Source organism: Lissotriton vulgaris, chromosome 7 (genome assembly GCF_964263255.1).
Source record: "Lissotriton vulgaris chromosome 7, aLisVul1.2, whole genome shotgun sequence".
Classification (NCBI taxonomy): Eukaryota; Metazoa; Chordata; class Amphibia; order Caudata; family Salamandridae; genus Lissotriton; species Lissotriton vulgaris.
In genome coordinates, this window is record NC_141695.1 from 1,728,611,947 (window position 1) to 1,728,634,186 (window position 22,240).

At 44.9% G+C, this 22,240-nt stretch overlaps 1 protein-coding gene across 1 annotated transcript in view; it reads left to right on the forward strand.

The window, feature by feature from the left end:
* Window positions 1-22,240, forward strand: part of LOC147706472 (solute carrier family 2, facilitated glucose transporter member 1-like) — a 110,133-nt gene that overhangs the window by 84,658 nt on the left and 3,235 nt on the right. Inside the window, exons 8-10 of the mRNA XM_086929086.1 lie at window positions 1,148-1,252; window positions 2,941-3,042; window positions 21,092-21,295. Of these exons, the coding sequence (XP_086785212.1) occupies window positions 1,148-1,252; window positions 2,941-3,042; window positions 21,092-21,295 (411 nt within the window). The remainder of the gene's footprint in view (window positions 1-1,147; window positions 1,253-2,940; window positions 3,043-21,091; window positions 21,296-22,240) is intronic.

Here is a 22,240-nt window from a genome sequence, read left to right on the forward strand (position 1 = left end):
TGCTATTGTACAGGAGTTTGGAGGGCTCGCTGTAGTTACGCCTCCAAGTGCGCTCTGCCTGACGGGCCGCCAACTTTTTCTCCTTAAGTTCAGGACCGAACCATTTATTCGCGTCGTGGGAGCGCTTCACTTTGACGCGCCTGAGGGGGGCCACCTCATCGCATGTTGAGGACAGCCAACTGTTTATGGCCACTGCTTGAGATGGAGTGGACAAGTTCTTAATGGCAGGGCTTGATGTTAGAAGAGAGGAACACAAAGATGGAATATCCACTTTACCCCAGTTGCGTGCCCAGGTGTTCTTGGGGAGAGACGGCTTCTTCGCTAGGCCCAGATCCAGAAGGAAGGAAATCAAAAAATGATCAGACCAGGGACAAGGAGAAACAATGGGAGCAGGGATGGAAATATCAAGGGACCAAATTTGGTCCAAAATGTGACCTTGAACATGGGTGGGAATATGGATATGAGGAGTGAAATTCAAACTGCTGAGTAGATCGGTAAAGTCTTTGGAAGATGCATCCTCCGCTGGATCAGAGGGGAGGCCTGCCACTCTATCACAAGGATGATATCATCAGTGATGTCATTTGAGATGTCATGAGCGATGTCATGAGGGATGTCACTGACCATGTCATGAGTGATGTAATATGTGACGTCATCAGCAGTGCATTGCAGGCGCGCGAGTTATAGTTAGCTGAACTAACTATAACTGGGTAATTTCTATGGTTTTGTACAAGTGAAATGACCAGCTAACTATAACGCCCCTGAAACCTATGTTTTTTTCAGTGAATTTCTAAGGTTTTTTAAATGCTAATTCCTAACTATAACGTGCCTGAAACCTATGATTTTTTCAGTGAATATATATATACATATATTATATATGTGTGTATATTCCGTGCTAAACCTACACTTAACCCACTTGCTTAGCCATTTTTCAGCCTGGCTACGTTGTAAATAAACATGATGATGATTAATTGACTACTATTCATTTTTTGGCTGTTTATACTGGTTTTCTGTAGTTCATGCAAGGTGCATGCCTGAAGTGTTTGAAAACAATATAATGTAAATTAATTACAGAGGATCTCTCGATCTGTGCTCTCCCCCTCCATCCCTCTTACATCTTCTCCTTTCTCTCCCGACCACAACCCGGCAGCTCATCAACTACTCCACAAAGCTGTTCACGCTGGCGAGAGTCGGGAGCCCCATGTATACCACTATGGGGGTTGGAGTCATCAATATCATCTTCACCATCATTGCTGTAAGTATGTTGGACTACCTTGCAAGGGGGAAGGTCTTTCAATACAGCTGCACAAGGGTTCAGTGTTGATGGAAACGTGAATCATTCCCAGGGTTGTAGCGATCATTAATGTAGCGGATGCAGTGGCACCGAGTCCAAAGGGTTGAGGGACCCACTGCACACCAATTATAACAGTTTTTAACTACCTATTTTCCTTCCTTACATTGTGGAATATGTCATCCTGTCTACACCCTTGGTCTAATGCTCAACTGATCAATGGTATGGATGCTGGAGTTTGTCCAGTCACTAGTGATCACTTTATACCACACCTCAGAGAGCTCTGCTGGTTCCCAATAAACAAAAGCGCTCATTTTAAACTACCCACACACATATCCTGGGCCCTAGACAACTTAGGCCCCACCTACCTGTATAACAACAACTCCTTCCACCAACCACCCGCAGGACTCCTACTTGCACATGTCCCACCCATACACAGACCAGATCAGGAGGATGGACAGCCTCATACAATGCTCCCAAAGTGTTGAATGTCCTCCCACTCCACATCAGAGTCTCTACGTTGTTCTTGAATTCCGCCAGAAGCTGAAGACTTGGCTTTTCAATTAAGCAGCCTATCCAAGGCAAGACTAGGCACTCACACCTGCTCAGTTCCAAGATACCCTCAAAGGTGGCAGTGCTCTTTGCAAATACACATAACAAATACACACAACATCACTTGGGGCTGCATACCAGTCCATCTCTTTTTACCTACAGTGCCACGCCAAACATTGATCAGGAATAAGCAGACCAGCTTTGGACCTATTCCCCGGCCCCTTGCTCTGCAGGGCTTTTGATGCCTGATTTCCAGCAGGGGTGTAGGAAGTGGGGTGTGGTGGGCGTGGGTTGCCCCGGGTGTCATCACTGAGGGGGTGGGGGTGACAAAATGGCAAAATTATGTATTTTAAACTCATTTTTTTTGCCATTTTGTCACTCCCCTCAGTGATGACACTTGTCAAGCCGGAGGTGACCAGAAATATTCCACACCGGGTACCACCTGACCTTGCTACGCCACTGATTTCCAGCTCATGGACGTCAAGTTACCAACATGCAACAGGTAGCAGAAGTGAATTAACACACCCAATGACATCTCATGACTGATACTTTGTGTCCCCCCTCAAATCCTCAGGAGTAAATTCTGCAGGGAGAGTAACTTTACTTTTTTGTTCCTGCCACTGGGTCCAGGATGAGCAGTCCCACTGTAAGGGATACGAGTAGCTGCTCCTATTTTCAGGGGAAGCTTCCTCTCAGAGGAGGAATTATGTGTGAAATTAGAAAATAATAAAAACTAGTCCTGGGAGAAATGTTAATTACCCTCACAAATAGCACGTAATCTCAGAATTTCATGTAATGGACATTTCTGAAATTAATTGAAAGTTCGCATTACGGAATTGCCCATAATGCTTGCTTGCATGAGACTCATTTGCACAGAAAGTATCTTGCCAGGTCTCCTGGCAGTATCTCGTGAGACTTTTTTACCCGAAGTGCGTGCTTGTGTTAAAAACTGATGCGAGATATTGGCAAACCATATTTCGCATTAAAAGCATAATTTCACCAAATGTTTATGGTATTTGTGATACTTTGCTGGAAAATATTTAGCAGTTTTATCCTCTCTCAATACAAAGACTGACAACTATCTTTGTTTTGCCCTGCAGGTCTTTCTGGTGGAGCAGGCAGGTCGAAGAACCCTCCTCTTGATTGGCCAATTGGTCATGGCCCTGAGTGATGTCCTATTGACTATTACCATTGGCACCTTGGTGAGTACACATTCTGTTCTAGGGGTTTCCTTATGCGATAGAATTGATCATACTGTTTTGGCCACCCTAACATATTCTCTTGTATTCTTCTGGGTCTTACTGTGGAGCAGCAGAATGAGGTTCACTTTACACAGTCACAGTCTTAGAAAGTCCACTCAAAACTTAGCATAGTATAACCCATTTTAACAACAAATAATGTAGAAAGATATTTAATGAATTGTAAACATGACCATGACAGTACCATGCACTCCAGCTTCTTGATATTTAGATCTTCAAAAAACGTATTGCTTGACATTGCAATAGCTGGAATCAAAGAAGATATCTCTTGGAATTGTCTAGATATTTTATGATTCTGATATTCCCACTCCTTTGCCCTCTTGACAGTTTAATGTTTGTCACAGAATATCACTGATATTACACAGAGGTATCCTCAGAGGCAAACTAAGATACAATTCAAAGAGAGAAGAGGAGTATTTAATTGGGGCTCTTGTCCTTTAGAACCTCATGTCTTCTATATCATGATACATATCATATGGCGACCAGAGAGGTGCAATAGAGCATCAGGGTGCTACCATTCAAAATTGATGAGAGAACATAAGATGGACCACAATGGTGCTAGAACAAAAGCTGTAAATTCACATTATTTCCTGGGGAGGTGCAAGAGAAAATAAGCCAAATCTGGGTCTGTACTGAGCATTAGTTTGTCAATCCATTGTTGAAACCAGTTTTTGGAACACGAAATAAAAAGTCAGTTTTAAGTCACTTATGGTATGGCTACACAAAGGTCTAAAAGGGCTGTTCAGTGCAGAGGAAAAAACGGTTCTTACGCAGTGCGGCATCTCTAATAATCACCAATAACAGACGTTCTAAAATGTTTGTTTCTGATGTTGTCAGCTGCGGTTTTAAGATCTATTGTGACTTCTTTAAATGGCTGAAATAAATGATGAGAGATCCTCATATGTAACAACTGCCCATTTCCATAACTTTGTTCACACACAATCCACACTCTGCCACTTTATGTAATACATGAACATATTACTTTTTTAAATGCAGATCTACTACTGCCTCACTCCCTTGTTCATTACCAAGGGTGTTTTAGGCAGTAAGTAGACCTCTATAAATACCATCTATTAGGAGTGCATCTTTCTGCAACGTTTGTGTGTGTGTGTGTGGGGGGAACAGCGACGACGTGTAGGGCGTTCCACCGGGCAGTGACGAGGGGCGGGGGGGGGGGGGGTGTAAAATACGGTACACAGTCAAAATATCGAGTATGAAATATTGATGTACCAAAATATTGTGTCAGTAATTTCGAAGGTGCAGAATATCGATGACAAGAATATCGTTGGACAGAATATCGACCCTAAGGTAAGTAATATCGAAATACTTAATATCGATGTAAGTAATATCGAAATTAGTAATATCGATCGCATATATATCGATGTTACTAATTTCGATTACACTAATATCGATATTTGTATTATTTCTTTTGTTTTTATTATGTATGTGTTATATGTTTTACTTAAGTAATTAAAATAATTAATATTATATGTGTATTACATTTATATATTAATACATTTATTTATAAGTAAATTATATGTTTTAGTACCGGAGCGGGTTGTGGGTTTATAGGGGAATAGGGTGGGAAGTAATTTAATTATGTTAAATTGATTATTGATTAGTAGGATTTATTAATAAATTGTAATTAATTGGTAATTATTTTTAAATAATTGGAAAATAATTTTAATTAATTGATTAATTGATAAATATGTTCTGTAGCGGGTTATGGGTTTATAGGGAAATAGGGTGGGAAGTAATATAAATAGGTTAAATTAATTAATAATTAGTAGTTAATATTAATTAATTTGGTAATTAATTTTAATTGATTGGTAAATAATTTTACTTAATTCATAAATAGATAAATGTGTTATGTTGTTGGTAGTGGGTTTATAGGGGAATATGGTGGGAAGTAATGTAAATGTAATTAAGTCATAATTTTTTTTAAAGGATTGTTTTGTAAATAATATAATTGTTAAATAATTATTAATTGGTAATTAAATATTTTAAAATTGTGTTTTTTAATATTTATATTTGGTTAAATATATTTAGCTAATCATGTTTTTTATAATTATGTATAGGTATTGTATATGGTTTACATTTTTTTTATTGTTTATATCATTTTTTAAATAAAAAGCTTTTATTTATAAGCATGTTATTTTAACCCCTACGCTATCCAACATTTTCCCAACTATTGCATTCTCTGGAGTTGGAATAGTAATTGTTACCCCTACGCTATCCAACACTTTCCCTACTGTTGTACTCTCTGGAGTGGGAATAGTATTTTTTACCCCTACGCTATCCAACACTTTCCCTACTGTTGCACTCTCTGGAGTGGGAATAGTAATTGTTAGCCCTACGCTATCCAAAGCTTTCCCTACTGTTGTACTCTCTGGAGTGGGAATAGTATTTTTTACCCCTACGCTATCCAACACTTTCCCTACTGTTGCACTCTCTGGAGTGGGATTAGTAATTGTTAGCCCTACGCTATCCAACGCTTTCCCTACTGTTGCACTCGCTGGAGTGGGAATAGTAATTGTTACCCCTACGCTATCCAATGCTTTCCCTACTGTTGCACTCTTTTGGGTGGGAATAGTAATTTTTATCCCTACGCTATCCAAAGCTTTCCCTACTGTTGCACTCTCTGGAGTGGGAATAGTAATTTTTACCCCTACGCTATCCAACACTTTCCCTACTGTTGCACTCTCTGGAGTGGGAATAGTAATTTTTACTCCTACGCTATCCAACGCTTTCCCTACTGATGCACTCTCTGGAGTGGGAATAGTAATTTTTACCCCTATGCTATCCAATGCTTTCCCTACTGTTGCACTCTCTGGAGTGGGAATAGTAATTTTTACTCCTACACTATCCAACGCTTTCCCTACTGGTGCACTCTGTGGAGTGGGAATAGTATTTTTTACCCCTACGCTATCCAACACTTTCCCTACTGTTGCACTCTCTGGAGTGGGAATAGTAATTGTTAGCCCTACGCTATCCAATGCTTTCCCTACTGTTGCACTCTCTGGAGTGGGAATAGTAATTGTTACCCCTACGCTATCCAACGCTTTCCCTACTGTTGCACTCTTTTGAATGGGAATAGTAATTTTTATCCCTACGCTATCCAAAGCTTACCCTACTGTTGCACTCTCTGGAGTGGGAATAGTAATTTTTACCCCTACGCTATCCAACACTTTCCCTACTGTTGCACTCTCTGGAGTGGGAATAGTAATTTTTACTCCTACGCTATCCAACGCTTTCCCTACTGATGCACTCTCTGGAGTGGGAATAGTAATTTTTACTCCTACGCTATCCAACGCTTTCCCTACTGTTGCACTCTCTGGAGTGGGAATAGTAATTTTTACCCCTATGCTATCCAACACTTTCCTTACTGTTGCACTCTCTGGAGTGGGAATAGTAATTTTTACTCCTACACTATCCAACGCTTTCCCTACTGGTGCACTCTGTGGAGTGGGAATAGTAATTTATACTCGTACGCTATCCAATGCTTTCCCTACTGTTGCACTCTCTGGAGTGGGAATAGTAATTTTTACCCCTATGCTATCCAAAGCTTTCCCTACTGTTGCACTCTCTGGAGTGGGAATAGTAATTTTTACCCCTACGCTATCCAACGCTTTCCCTACAGTTGCACTCTTTAGAGTGGGAATAGTAATTTTTACTCCTACGCTATCCAACGCTTTCCCTACTGTTGCACTCTGTGGAGTGGGAATAGTAATTTATACTCCCACGCTATCCAATGCTTTCCCTACTGTTGCACTCTCTGGAGTGGAAATAGTAATTTTTACCCCTACGCTATCCAATGCTTTCCCTACTGTTGCACTCTCTGGAGTGGGAATAGTAATTTTTACCCCTACGCTATCCATCGCTTTCCCTACTGTTGCACTCTATGGAGTGGGAATAGTAATTTTTACTCCTACGCTATCAAACGCTTTCCCTACTGATGCACTCGCTGGAGTGGGAATAGTAAGTTTTACTCCTACGCTATCCAACGCTTTCCCTACTGTTGCACTCTCTGGAGTGGGAATAGTAATTTTTACCCCTACGCTATCCAATGCTTTCCCTACTGTTGCACGCTCTGGAGTGGGAATAGTAATTTTTACTCCTACGCTAACTAACGCTTTCCCTACTGTTGCACTCTGTGGAGTGGGAATAGTAATTTATACTCCTACGCTATCCAACGCTTTCCCTACTGTTGCACTCTCTGTAGTGGGAATAGTAATTTTTACCTCTACGCTATCCAAAGCTTTCCCTACTGTTGCACTCTCTGGAGTGGGAATAGTAATTTTTACCCCTACGCTATCCAACATTTTATATAAGTAATTGTAAAAATATTAAAAGTATATTTAATTTTTTATGTTTTGTACATTTTATTTATGTTATTGTTTTATGTTTGTAAATGTATTTATAAATTGGAATATATTTTAATAATTTATAAGTTTGTAAAATAATTATTACAACATATTGTTCAGAACATATATATTATATATTTGCAGTATATATTTAATTAATGTATTATTATTATATATGTATTATTTATTAATTTTAAACATTAGTAGATACTTTTAACTATGTATATTATATTTATTAGTGTTATTTAATTTATTTGACATTTATATTTTAAAACAAAAAAAACAATATTTTTAACATCGATATTTTTAACATCTATAATATTTTTTCGATATTTTTGTACTTACCATGTTGTAGATAGGATGTCCATATTCTTGCCCTCGATATTTTAGACTCGATATTACTGTAGGTCGATATTTTGGAGGTCGATATTTTGTCAGTGATCCGTAAAATATGGGAAATGGACGATTACAGGCAAGTAACGTAAAAAAATTAATAAAACAAATTTTGTTGCGCGCTGCAACGCCAAATGCGCAACAAAATTTGTTTTATTGATTCTTTACGTTACTTACCTGTAATCGTCTGTTTCCCGTCACACGTCACCGCCCGGTGGAACGCCCTACACGGGCCGTCGCTGGTGAGGAGGGTCTCTCTTCATTGGTTTGCCAAATTTAAGACACTTTTTACGACAGAGAATAATTTGTATTGTGAAAGAGTATAGCTTAATAGCCACTGCTGAGGGCTATACTGGTTGTTAAAGGCTCTGAAGCCAAGTTATAGGCCTGAGCTCTGTGGCGACAGAAAAATTCTCATATATTTTATTAATTTTTTCTTTAAAATGATCAGCAATGTTATCACATAATGCTTGCAAGGGGAAAATAGTGTTGGCACTGGCGGAGGGACTAGTGAAGGATTTAAGGACTTTTTAAAGTTCTTTGGTTGAGTTCCCTGCCTGGCTTAATTGAACGGCAATATGAGCTTTCCGGCCTCTTGTCATATTCTTGAGGTTGAGAACTAATGCATTTTTGAAGGATTCCTCAGTAAATCTCCATTTTGGGCTAAAACTTGTAACTTTTGTATATTTGGTTCAGGCAGGAAATGACACCACAGTAAATGGAAAAATATCTATCTTGGGCTTGTGAATTTTAGAATAGCGCAATGGAATGGTAGCCATCTTAAGCTGGGAAGGTTAGAGGTTGGCCACACCCATTCCATGCCAGGGTAGACAATATGGCGGCAATTCAGGTAACCAACCCAGATCGCCGGCTCCAGTCGGTATCTCTGGCTGTTGCGCTACATCCTCTCCCCTCTCTCGGCGCATTAGAGGTCACATAATTAGACCTTCCTGCACCTACAGTATACATGCCACCGGACCCGATTCTGGTAGGAGACTCCTGATTTATGAAACAAAAAAGGGCTTTTATTTAAGGTGCCTCCACCAAGTATTGCCAGTCTCAATACAAATCAATGAAGAAAACACATTTCCCAGATTTTCTTTTTGAAAATCTCCCACTACCCAGTTTGAAAATAGTTGCACTATGCTGCACTCTCCCTTTGCCCCCTTTACCGAATCGGCCTGAGTCCCTCCCTCCCTCTCTCCTTCGGACAGCTGACTTTGCTTCTTAACCTCTTCCACTAGTGGCATCCAGCTCGCGCATCCAGGTATAGAGTAGGGAGCTTAAGAGAATCTTCCTATTGTGATCCCTTCTTCTCCACTTTGGAGAGGATGAAGGTGTCCAACCCGATCCAGGTTGGCTGGACCGACCACCTACTGGTGGAAATCTTCTGTCCTATCGAGAATTCGCTATTCAAACCTGTGGATAGGCTGATCCTTAAAAGACACTGGCACAAGCTCAAACTTGAGGAGTTTTATAAGATACTGGAGCAGAAACCCTTAAGCCCTTCTTTGGATGTGGAGCAAGGATACGACCTGTTCTGCAAATGGATTTCGGCTGCCCTTGATTCCCTTATACCTATGCGCTGGTCAAAATGTCATTCCAAGGTACCCAGCCCGTGGTATAATGATTCTCTTGCTGAGCTTAAAAAAATCTGCCGGAAAGCTGAGAGGGAATGGAGGAAGTCTTATGACCTCAGTCTGAAATCCTCTTATTTTGCCAAATTGAAGACCTACCACAGGGCTATCTGCAGAACTCGGGCCGCATTCTATGCCCAGGAATTCCAAACGAGCACCAACCCCTCTAAATTAATTTTCAAGGTCCTTAAAGACCTTATGAATAAAAGAGCCACTTCGGCAGAAATCTGCACCGACTCTCATTGTGAGAGTCTAGCCTCCTTTTTTTTGGAGAAAGTGCAGGCTATCTACCGAGGATTTTACCTGTCTCTGCCTGATCCTGAGCCAGCTGGCCCGAATCTCTCGGGCTATGAGACTCTGACCTCCTTGCCTGACCTGTCTATGGTGGCCTTTGACAAATTGAGTCTCAGGATTAAATCAGGCTCCCCTCTGGATCCGCTGAAGCCAGCTCAAATTAAGCTGCTCTCCCCCTTGTGTCGGGTCCCAATTCTTACTCTGATCAACCTGTCGTTGTCTACAGGAATGGTCCCCTCCGCATGGAAGCAGGCGGTAGTCACCCCAGTTTTAAAGAAGGCAAATGCAGACCCGCTCTTGCCTGAGAACGATCGCCCCATATCTCTTCTTCCCTGGACGGCCAAAGTCACCAAGGCTCATGTCAATTCCATCTTGACTGACCATCTTGCTCATAACCATATATTAGATCTGAGTCAGAATGGCTTTCGACCGGGACACAGCACCGAGACCGCTTTGCTCTACATGACCGAGCATCTGCGTCTGGTGCTCGACTCTGGGCAGACGGCGCTCTTTTTAATAGACCTGAGCGCCGAATTCGATACGGTGTCCCACCGTATTCTGATTCAGCGCCTAGAGGAAGCTGGAGTAGCAGGGACTGCTCTTCAGTGGTTCCGCTCGTTCCTTACTGATCGTTTCTTTAAGGCGGCTATACCACTCTGCCAGTCCACCTTCCATCCATTGAACCTGGGGGTCCCACAGGGCTCCTCGTTAAGTCCAACTTTGTTTAACCTCTACGTGAAACCACTAGCTGCGATCGTCAAACAGTGGGGTTTGACGATGACCTCATATGCAGACGACACGCAGCTGGCGGTGACACTGAGTGGAGTCCCTGAAGTGGATGCCCCCAGATTCCGAGCAGGACTTGTGGCAGTGGCAAATTGGTTAAAAACCAATTGTTTACAACTAAATGCCAAAAAAAACGAAGTTATGGTTTTGGGGAAACATGTGGAGCTTTGGGGAGATCAGTGGTGGCCTCCAGAATTGGGCGTCACCCCCATCCCTACTTCTGAAGTAAAGAACTTAGGGGTATGGTTGGATCCGGCTCTTACCTTCACGGGTCACACGAAACAGGTTGCTGCCACCTGCTACGGAATCCTGCGAGGATTAAGGCCAATCCTCAAATTTTTTGACCCGGCAGCTCGTGGTCCAAGCCTCAGTCCTGTCTCGGCTGGACTACGGTAGCGCACTGATGCTGGGGGTAAACCAGGCTGAGGCATCTAGGCTACAAAGGGTACAGAATGCTGCGGCGCGGGCCATTGTTGGTCTTCCTAGGCATTGCTCGGTCTCCAGCACTATTTCTGCCCTTCATTGGCTGCCGGTTAGGCAAAGAATTGAGTTCAAAGCGCTCTGTTTGGCCTTTAAAATTTTGAAGCTTTCCTCGCCGCCTGCACTGGCTAACTTGCTTACCCCCTATGTTCCTTCGAGGTCTTTGAGATCGGAGGCCCTTCATCTCGCGGTCTGCCCCCGGTTTAAACTCAGCAGGATGGGTGGCCGCTCTTACCGAGTGCTTGCCGCTGGGTTATGGAATTCTCTCCCGGTGCACATTCGAGCTCTAAACAATCTGTCCGTCTTCAGGCGTGCTATCAAAACTTTCCTGTTTTCTGTACTTGCTTAGCCGTCTGTCTCCTTCCTTTTGCGTGTTATGTTTTGGTACTTGTTCAAGCGCCAGGACGCCCCTTTGCTGGGGCAGCTGCGCGTTGTATAAATAATATTAACATAACATAACATATTACATCTTTGAGCTTGGAAAGGGCCAAAGATGAGAACTCCAGCTCTTTTAACTTCCACTCACCCCTTTTTTCATCTAACATATTTATTTTTCCCACAGCCTTACCATACTGCCATTTCCTTTAATTCTGGATGGGCCAAATATCCACTATGTTGTTGTCACTAGGTCGTTCACAATTTGACTCCTTAGAGTACCCATGCTGACCACCAGTAACTAGTGCACCTTTGTCACCCCTGTATGGGCTATCCATAGCATTGTCTATACAGCATTAGTGGGGATGCCTGCATCAAGTGCATGCCTGCGATTGCACCTCTGTCACTCCTGGGAGGGCTCTGTGGATCATTCTCTATACAGCATGAGTGTCGAAGCCTGCATCAAGTGCATGCCTGTGGATTGTACCTCTGCCACTCCTGGGTGGACTCTGTGGATCATTCTCTATACAGCCTGAGTGTCGAAGCCTGCAACGCCTCGGTGCCTATTCCAATCATGGAGTCCCACTCTGCAACTCTGGGCAATAGCTTGCTTAATCTCCACAACGGCCCTCACAACGCTAAGGATGCCTCGCCTCCACCTTGGGGGTGCCCAGGAGTGGACGTCTCACAGGGAAAGCCAGGATGGGTTCCACAGCGGTATTCGTACAAGCGCCTTGAGACCCTTGCGGGTGAGTAGTGCGCTATACAAGTATCGATTTACAATTTACATTCAAGTGCATGCCTGTGGATTGCACCTCTGTCACTCCTGGGCGGGCTCTATGGAGCATTGTCTATACAGCATTAGTGGGGATGCCTGCATGAGTGCATGCCTGCCGATTGCACCTCTGACACTCTTGGGTGGGCTCTGTGGATCATTGTCTATACAGCATGAGTGTTGTAGCCTGCTGCGAGTGCATGCCTGTGGATTGCACCTCTCTCTCTCCTGGGTGGGTGCTGTGGATCATTGTCTAACACAGCATTAGTGTGGATGCCTGCATCGAGTGCATGCCTGTGGATTGCACCTCTGTTTCTCCTAGGTGGGCTCTATGGAGCATTGTCTATACAGCATGAGTAGCGAAGCCTGCATCAAGTGCCTGCCTGTGGATTGCACCTGTGTCACTCCTGGGTGGGCTCTGTGTATCATTGTCTATACAGCATGAGTGTCGAAGCCTGCATCAAGAGCATGCCTGTGGATTGCACCCCTGTCACTCCTGGGTGGGCTCTGTGTATCATTGTCTATACAGCATGAGTGTCGAAGCCTGCATCAATGCACCTCGTCACTCCTGGGTGGGCTCTGTGGATCATTGTCTGTGCAGCATGAGTGCTGTAGCCTGCATCGAGTGCATGCCTGTGGATTGCACCTCTGTCACTGCTGGGTGGGCTCTGTGTATAATTGTCTATGCAGCATGAGTGGCGAAGCCTGCATCAAGTGCATGCCTGTGGATTGCACCTGTGTCACTCCTGGGTGAGCTCTGTGGATCATTATCCATACAGCATGAGTAGCAAAGCCTGCATTGAGTGCATGCCTGTGGATTGCACCTCTCTCTCCTGGGTGGGTTCTGTGGTTCATTGTCTATACAGCATTAGTGGGGATGCCTGCATCAAGTGCATGCCTGCGGTTGCACCTCTGTCACTCCTGGGTGGGCTCTGTGGATCATTGTCTATACAGCATAAGTGCTGTAGCCTGCATCAAGTGCATGCCTGTGGATTACACCTCTGTCACTCGTGGGTGGGCTCTGTGTATCATTGTCTATACAGCATGAGTAGCGAAGAAGTGCATGCCTGTGGGTAGCACCTCGTCACTCCTGGGTGGGCTCTGTGGATCATTGTCTATGCAGCATGAGTGCTGTAGCCTGCATCGAGTGCATGCCTGTGGATTGCACCTCTGTCACTCCTGGGTGGGCTCTGTGTATCATTGTCTATACAGAATTAGTGGGGATGCCTGCATCGAGTGTATGCCTGTGGTTTGCACCTCTGTCACTCCTGGGTGGGCTCTGTGTATCATTGTCTATACAGCATGAGTAGCGAAGCCTGCATTGAGTGCATGCCTGTGGATTGCACCTATGTCACTCCTGGGTGGGCTCTGTGGATCATTGTCTATACAGCATGAGCGTCGAAGCCTGCATCGTGTGCATGCCTGTGGATTGCACCTCTGTCACTCCTGGGTGGGCTCTGTGGATCATTATCTATACAGCATGAGTGTCGTAGCCTGCTGCGAGTGCATGCCTGTGGATTGCACCTCTCTCTCTCCTGGGTGGGTTCTGTGGATCATTGTCTAACACAGCATTAGTGTGGATGCCTGCATCAAGTGCATGCCTGCGATTGCACCTCTGTCACTCCTGGGAGGGCTCTGTGGATCCTTCTCTATACAGCATGAGTGTCGAAGCCTGCATCAAGTGCATGCCTGTGGATTGCACCTTTGTCACTCCTGGGTGGGCTCTGTGGATCATTGTCTATACAGCATGAGCGTCGAAGCCTGCATCGAGTGCATGCCTGCCGATTGCACCTCCTGTCACTCCTGGGTGGGCTCTGTGGATCATTATCTATACAGCATGAGTGTCGTAGCCTGCTGCGAGTGCATGACTGTGGATTGCACCTCTCTCTCTCTCCTGGGTGGGTTCTGTGGATCATTGTCTAACACAGCATTAGTGTGGATGCCTGCATCAAGTGCATGCCTGTGGATTGCACTTCTGTCACTCCTGGGTGGCTCTATGGAGCATTGTCTATACAGCATTAGTGGGGATGCCTTCATCAAGTGCATGCCTGCGGTTGCACCTCTGTCACTCCTGGGTGGGCTCTGTGGATCATTATCCATACAGCATGAGTAGCAAAGCCTGCATTGAGTGCATGCCTGTGGATTGCACCTCTCTCTCCTGGGTGGGTTCTGTGGTTCATTGTCTATACAGCATTAGTGGGGATGCCTGCATCAAGTGCATGCCTGCGGTTGCACCTCTGTCACTCCTGGGTGGGCTCTGTGGATCATTGTCTATACAGCATAAGTGCTGTAGCCTGCATCAAGTGCATGCCTGTGGATTACACCTCTGTCACTCGTGGGTGGGCTCTGTGTATCATTGTCTATACAGCATGAGTAGCGAAGAAGTGCATGCCTGTGGGTAGCACCTCGTCACTCCTGGGTGGGCTCTGTGGATCATTGTCTATGCAGCATGAGTGCTGTAGCCTGCATCGAGTGCATGCCTGTGGATTGCACCTCTGTCACTCCTGGGTGGGCTCTGTGTATCATTGTCTATACAGAATTAGTGGGGATGCCTGCATCGAGTGTATGCCTGTGGTTTGCACCTCTGTCACTCCTGGGTGGGCTCTGTGTATCATTGTCTATACAGCATGAGTAGCGAAGCCTGCATTGAGTGCATGCCTGTGGATTGCACCTATGTCACTCCTGGGTGGGCTCTGTGGATCATTGTCTATACAGCATGAGCGTCGAAGCCTGCATCGTGTGCATGCCTGTGGATTGCACCTCTGTCACTCCTGGGTGGGCTCTGTGGATCATTATCTATACAGCATGAGTGTCGTAGCCTGCTGCGAGTGCATGCCTGTGGATTGCACCTCTCTCTCTCCTGGGTGGGTTCTGTGGATCATTGTCTAACACAGCATTAGTGTGGATGCCTGCATCAAGTGCATGCCTGCGATTGCACCTCTGTCACTCCTGGGAGGGCTCTGTGGATCATTATCTATACAGCATGAGTGTCGTAGCCTGCTGCGAGTGCATGCCTGTGGATTGCACCTCTCTCTCTCTCCTGGGTGGGTTCTGTGGATCATTGTCTAACACAGCATTAGTGTGGATGCCTGCATCAAGTGCATGCCTGTGGATTGCACTTCTGTCACTCCTGGGTGGCTCTATGGAGCATTGTCTATACAGCATTAGTGGGGATGCCTTCATCAAGTGCATGCCTGCGGTTGCACCTCTGTCACTCCTGGGTGGGCTCTGTGGATCATTGTCTATACAGCATAAGTGCTGTAGCCTGCATCGAGTGCATGCCTGTGGATTGCACCTCTGTCACTCCTGGGTGGGCTCTGTGTATCATTGTCTATACAGCATGAGTGCTGTAGCCTGCATTGAGTGCATGCCTGTGGATTGCACCTCTGTCACTGCTGGGTGGGCTCTGTGGATAATTGTCTATACAGCATGAGTGCTATAGCCTGCATCGAGTGCATGCCTGTGGATTGCACCCCTGTCACTCCTGGGTGGGCTCTGTGTATCATTGTCTATACAGCATGAGTGCTGTAGCCTGCATCAAGTGCATGTCTGCGATTGCACCTCTGTCACTCCTGGGTGGGCTCTGAGGATCATTCTCTAAACAGCATAAGTGTTGAAGCCTGCATCGCGTGCATGCCTGTGGATTGCACCTGTCACTCCTGGGTGGGCTCTATGGAGCATTGTCTATACGGCATTAGTGTGATGCCTGCATCGAGTGCATGCCTGTGGATAGCACCTCTGTCACTCCTGGGTGGGCTCTGTGGATCATTGTCTATACAGCATGAGTGCTGTAGCCTGCATCGAGTGCATGCCTGTGGATTGCATCTCTGTCACTCCTGGGTGGGCTCTATGTATCATTGTCTATACAGCATGAGTGTCAAAGCCTGAATCAAGTGCATGCTTGTGGATTGCACCTCTGCCCCTCCTGGGTGGGCTTTTTGGAGCATTGTCTTTACAGCATTAGTGGGGATGCCTGCATCAAGTGCATGCCTGCCGATTGCACCTCCGTCACTCCTGGGAGGGCTCTCTGGATCATTCCCCATCCAGCATGAGTGTCAAAGCCTGAATCAAGTGCATGCCTGTGGATTGCACCTCTGTGACTCCTGGGTGGGCTCTATGGAGCATTGTCTATACCGCATTAGTGTAGATGCCTGCATCAAGTGCATGCCTGTGGATTGCACCTCTGTCACTCCTGGGTGGGCTCTGTGTATCATTGTCTATACAGCATGAGTGTCAAAGCCTGCATCAAGTGCATGCCTGTGGATTGCACCTCTGTCACTCCTGGGTGGGCTCTGTGTATCATTGTCTATACAGCATGAGTAGCGAAGCCTGCATTGAGTGCATGCCTTTGGATTGCACCTCGTCACTCCTGGGTGGGCTCTGTGGATCATTCTCTATACAGCATGAGTGTCGTAGCCTGCTGCGAGTGCATGCCTGTGGATTGCACGTCTCTCACTCCTGGGTGGGCTCTATGAAGCATTGTCTATACAGCATTAGTGTGGATGCCTCCATCAAGGGCATGCCTGTGGATTGCACCTCTGTCACTCCTGGGTGGGCTCTGTGGATCATTCTCTATACAACATGAGTGTCAAAGCTGAATCAAGTGCATGCCTGTGGATTGCACCTCTGCCCGTCCTGGGTGGACTCTATGGAGCATTGTCTATACAGTATGAGTGTCGAAGCCTGCATCACGTGCATGCCTGCCGATTGCACCTCCGTCAATCCTGGGAGGGCTCTATGGAGCATTGTCTATACAGCATTAGTGGGGATGCCTGCATCTAGTGCATGCCTGCCAATTGCACCTCCGTCACTCCTGGGTGGGCTCTGTGGATCATTGTCTATACAGCATGAGTGCTGTAGCCTGCATCGAGTGTATGCCTGTGGATTGCACTTCTGTCACTCCTTGGTAAGCTCTGTGTATCATTGTCTATACAGCATGAGTGTTGAAGCCTTCATCGAGTGTATGCCTGTGGATTGCACTTCTGTCACTCCTTGGTGGGCTCTGTGTATCATTGTCTATACAGCATGAGTGTTGAAGCCTGCATCGAGTGCATGCCTGCCGATTGCACCTCTCTCACTCCTGGGTGGGCTCTATGGATCATTGTCTATACAGCATGAGTGTTGAAGCCTGCATCGAGTGCATGCCTGCCGATTGCACCTCCTGTCCCTCCTGGGTGGGCTCTGTGGATCATTATCTATACAGCATGAGTGTGGTAGCCTGCTGCGAGTGCAGGCCTGTGGATTGCACCTCTCTCTCTCCTGGGTGGATTCTGTGGATCATTGTCTAACACAGCATTAGTGTGGATGCCTGCATCGAGTGCATGACTGTGGATTGCACCTCTGTGACTCCTGGGTGGGCTCTATGGAGCATTGTCTATACAGCATTAGTGTGGATGCCTGCATCAAGTGCATGCCTGTGGATTGCACTTCTGTCACTCCTGGGTGGCTCTATGGAGCATTGTCTATACAGCATTAGTGGGGATGCCTGCATCAAGTGCATGCCTGCGATTGCACCTCTGTCACTCCTGGGAGGGCTCTGTGGATCCTTCTCTATACAGCATGAGTGTCGAAGCCTGCATCGAGTGCATGCCTGCCGATTGCACCTCTGTCACTCCTGGGCGGGCTCTATGGAGCATTGTCTATACAGCATTAGTGGGGATGCCTGCATCGAGTGCATGCCTGCCGATTGCACCTCCTGTCCCTCCTGGGTGGGCTCTGTGGATCATTATCTATACAGCATGAGTGTTGTAGCCTGCTGCGAGTGCAGGCCTGTGGATTGCACCTCTCTCTCTCCTGGGTGGATTCTGTGGATCATTGTCTAATACAGCATTAGTGTGGATGCCTGCATCGAGTGCATGACTGTGGATTGCACCTCTGTGACTCCTGGGTGGGCTCTATGGAGCATTGTCTATACAGCATTAGTGTGGATGCCTGCATCAAGTGCATGCCTGTGGATTGCACTTCTGTCACTCCTGGGTGGCTCTATGGAGCATTGTCTATACAGCATTAGTGGGGATGCCTGCATCAAGTGCATGCCTGCGATTGCACCTCTGTCACTCCTGGGAGGGCTCTGTGGATCCTTCTCTATACAGCATGAGTGTCGAAGCCTGCATCGAGTGCATGCCTGCCGATTGCACCTCTGTCACTCCTGGGCGGGCTCTATGGAGCATTGTCTATACAGCATTAGTGGGGATGCCTGCATCGAGTGCATGCCTGTGGATTGCACCTCTGTCACTCCTGGGTGGGCTCTGTGGATCATTGTCTATGCAGCATGAGTGCTGTAGCCTGCATCGAGTGCATGCCTTTGGATTGCACCTCTGTCATTCCTGGGTGGGCTCTAGGGAGCATTGTCTACGCAGCATGAGTTTGAATGGCTGCATCAAGAGCATGCCTTTGGATTGCACCTTTGCCACTCAACTCCAGGGTGGGCTCTATGGAGCATTGTCTATACAGCATGGTTGTGGATGCCTGCATCAAGTGTAATTGCTAATGATGAAGGGCAATGGTCTCCTTGATTTGTGACGTGTGACGTGTTGCACTTTTTTATCTCCTTCTTCAGGATTATTTTCATTCGGGGGTCCAGCTTGACTGTTTCCACACTCGAGTCCTTGCTGCCTGCTACTCTGTCATCCCTTGAAAGTCCCTAAAGAGCAACCATCATGGCTATGTTTTCTCCTGTGCATGTCTCTGGGTCATCCTTGTCCTTCCTGGGTGGACACTTCAGATAATTTACGAAGGGTCCCAATATGATGTGCACACCGGCAATGCCTATATTTCTCCTGTGCATTATGTTGGTTTACTCCTAGATTCTCCCTGGCTGGACAATGTGCATAGTTGCCTGTATGCTGTGCACACCTGCAATGCCTATATTTTTCCTGTGCATGATGTTGGTTTACTCCTAGATTCTCCCTGGGTGGACAATGTGCATAGTTGCCTGTATGCTGTGCACACCTGCAATGCCTATATTTCTCCTGTGCATGCTATTGGTTTACTCCTAGATACTAGTTACCTGTATGCTGTGCATGCTTGTGAGTATCTTCTCTTTCACTCCTGACAGGACCCTTCAGATTGGATGCCTTTCTCTGATGCATGCGTAAGGTTCCACTTTGCTGCTTCTGGCTGGGTGTTAAAGATGAATTTCCATGCCTGTCTGTAACCCATTACATTTTAAGGGTTGTTTCTCTGCTGCTCAACCTTAACTACAAACCATAAACTCTTCCTGTCTAGGTTAGTAGACAAGTCCACCTTAGCAGCTATCTCTCACATTACTGCATTCTACTTCATGCACATGTGCAGCTACAGGGTCTTAGACACACAGGGATGGCAGGCCACTATCCATTATGCATGGCAACCAAACAATTCCCAAATAGGTGACCCTATCAACCCACACCTTTTGAACCAGACACATCTATAAACGAATGACTGCTTTCTATCCCTCACTTCTCTTCCCTCTACTACACCTTCAGTTAACATGAGTTATCTCATAAGAATAAGACCACCAGTCTGGTCAGTCCAACACTATGTCCAACTGCTTGTACATCCACAATGTCTGATGTGCTGTGCATTTGCCAACATACTTCTATGCTTCTTTGAGTGCAGCAAGCACTTTATTTGTGCAAATCCAATGTAAGCTAAATTTCATGTGCAGGTTGTTTCCATAGGAAATTTCCCTTGTGTAGATAATGTCCACATAAAATCTACTCCCATAACTCTTTCTTTACCTTCGCCACTCTATAACTCAGTTCCAAAGCTTTTAATCAAGCTATGACGCCACCACGCACTACTACCAAACTCTCTAAAGCTGGGATGCTACTTTCCTCTGCCACGTTCCATGTAGAATAAGTGTTTGGACCGAGCTTGCAGGGCCTTCAGCTCAAGTTTTTTATACTTGCTGCATGAACCATTTCTATCGACACCACATCTCTTATGCTCTTCAACACACAAAGTCCATGTGCCGCAGGAAGATAGCTACAGTGTTCTTCACGGGCCTGTTTCTGAACCTCTGGGGCAAATCTGTCTTCTCTTTTCAGTGCCTTCTACTGAAATTCATGACTTTAATAATTAGTTTCCAAAACTGCAATTGTATTTACATGTATTCTATTACCGTTAGAAGTGGATCCGATTCTTGATTTCACTTTCAAAATCAAATACATATTATCTAACTCAAAAGGTCTTCTTGGGTAAGGATGGTAGCAGAGGCCACCCTGATTGCTAGTGAGGGCACTTTGGAGGAGTTGGGATGATGAACTTCATCACCATACAACTTGGTGCTTGACATCCTGAACGTTTATGAGTCATATTCTATATTTTTTTGTCTATAAATGTTTACTTGAAGTCAGTCTGAGCCATCTCTTGGAGTGTTCTGGATACTATATAAAGTTTGCATCTGTGACATCCCAGATTGTTACAGACAGTGCATTATATTGGAAATCCTTCAAACATCTCTTTGGATGTTCTAGATCATGCACAATAATTCTGTTTTTTGCACTCAAAGATATCTCTCCCAGTGTTCTATATAGTACTCAAAGGTTCAAATATTTTTTCGTAAAGAGTTGCGTCTCGAAGTGGTAGATAATCTTTGACATTTCTGTCTTTAAGAGTTAATGGTGTCTCTTTAGATTTTTTTTACCATTGGATACACATTTTCCCATTGAAACTCAAAGTATCTCTGTGAATGTTATACTTAATGAATCTGTGTTTGGTATCTCTGAATGTTCTGCAAAATACAAGAGGCCTTCTTATCTACAACCAGATACGTCTTTCAGAATGTTCTAAAAATACAAGATGATTTTATTCCATGAGTTGCTTCCCTCCACACTGATACTCCAACAGGTATTCCAGAAGTCGCTCAAATAGATTTCCTTTAAGAGAACCTGTTTCTTCTACAGAGCGAGATCCCATGGATGAGTTACCCAATGGTCCTGGCTGTCTTCACCTTTGTGGCTTTCTACGAGGTGGGTCCGGGTCCCATTTCCTGGTACATCACCGCAGAGCTCTTCAGTCAGTCAGCCCGGCCCGTGGCCATGGGGGTGGCCAGCAGCTGGAACTGGCTTAACAAGTTCTTCGTGGGAATGTTCTACCAGCCACTCCGGGTAGGTGAAGATGTTAGGCAATGGCTCTTTATTTATCACACTTCTTTTTGTAATTTCTCCTGCTCCTCTAACTTTCTTCTCTCTACTATTGGTGGCCCCCTTTCTAACTACCTTCTCTCTATCTCCCTACCTCTCTTTTTTCTGTATTGCATTCCTTAATTATACTTCGTTCTTTTTTATAGCGCATAATTCTTTCTTTTTTCTCTGCATTCTCTGTCCAAGGTTTTCCTTTTCATGTACTTCTCTTATATATTCGCTTCTTTGTGACATATTTTTTCCATGTTCCTTGTTTCAATTATTGTTAATTGTTTCTTCTTTAACTTTGCTGTCAGTCCTAATTTTTTTCTGTCCAATATTTGTAATGCTTTTCCATTTCCCTCATTCTACTTTGGGTTTCTTCATGTATATTCTTTCTTTTCATTATATATATATATCTTCTTTTCTTTCTTTGTCTTCTTTTTCCTACCTCCTTCCTTCTCTTTCACTATCTTTTTTCTTCCTTTGTTTTGGTATTTTTTTCATTTTCATATATTTTGTTTTCCTCTCTTTTCCTGGGTATTTCGTTCCCTCTCTGTAGCTATTCATCTTTGCTTATTCTAACTTTGCCTTCATTCTTTTTTCTCAGTATCTATATTCTTCGCCTCTTTTTATTATTCTTCTTTGCTTTCTTTTGTTTTATTTCTATTTTCTTTGTCCTATAAATTCTTTCTTCCTTATTTTTAATGTATACTCACTTCTTTGTTCACTCCGTTTCTTTTATTCATGTATCATCCTTCAGTCATTCTTTTTTCTTTATTTCTTTGTATACCTTTCTTTCTTCCTTATTTTTCCTTGTATTAGTCATAAACCTAGTGAAAGTATTGACCTGTAGAAGAGGGGAAAATGCACACCTAAGAACATATAGGGTTTTGTGGCGACTCAAGGAATGTATTTTACTTTCTATTT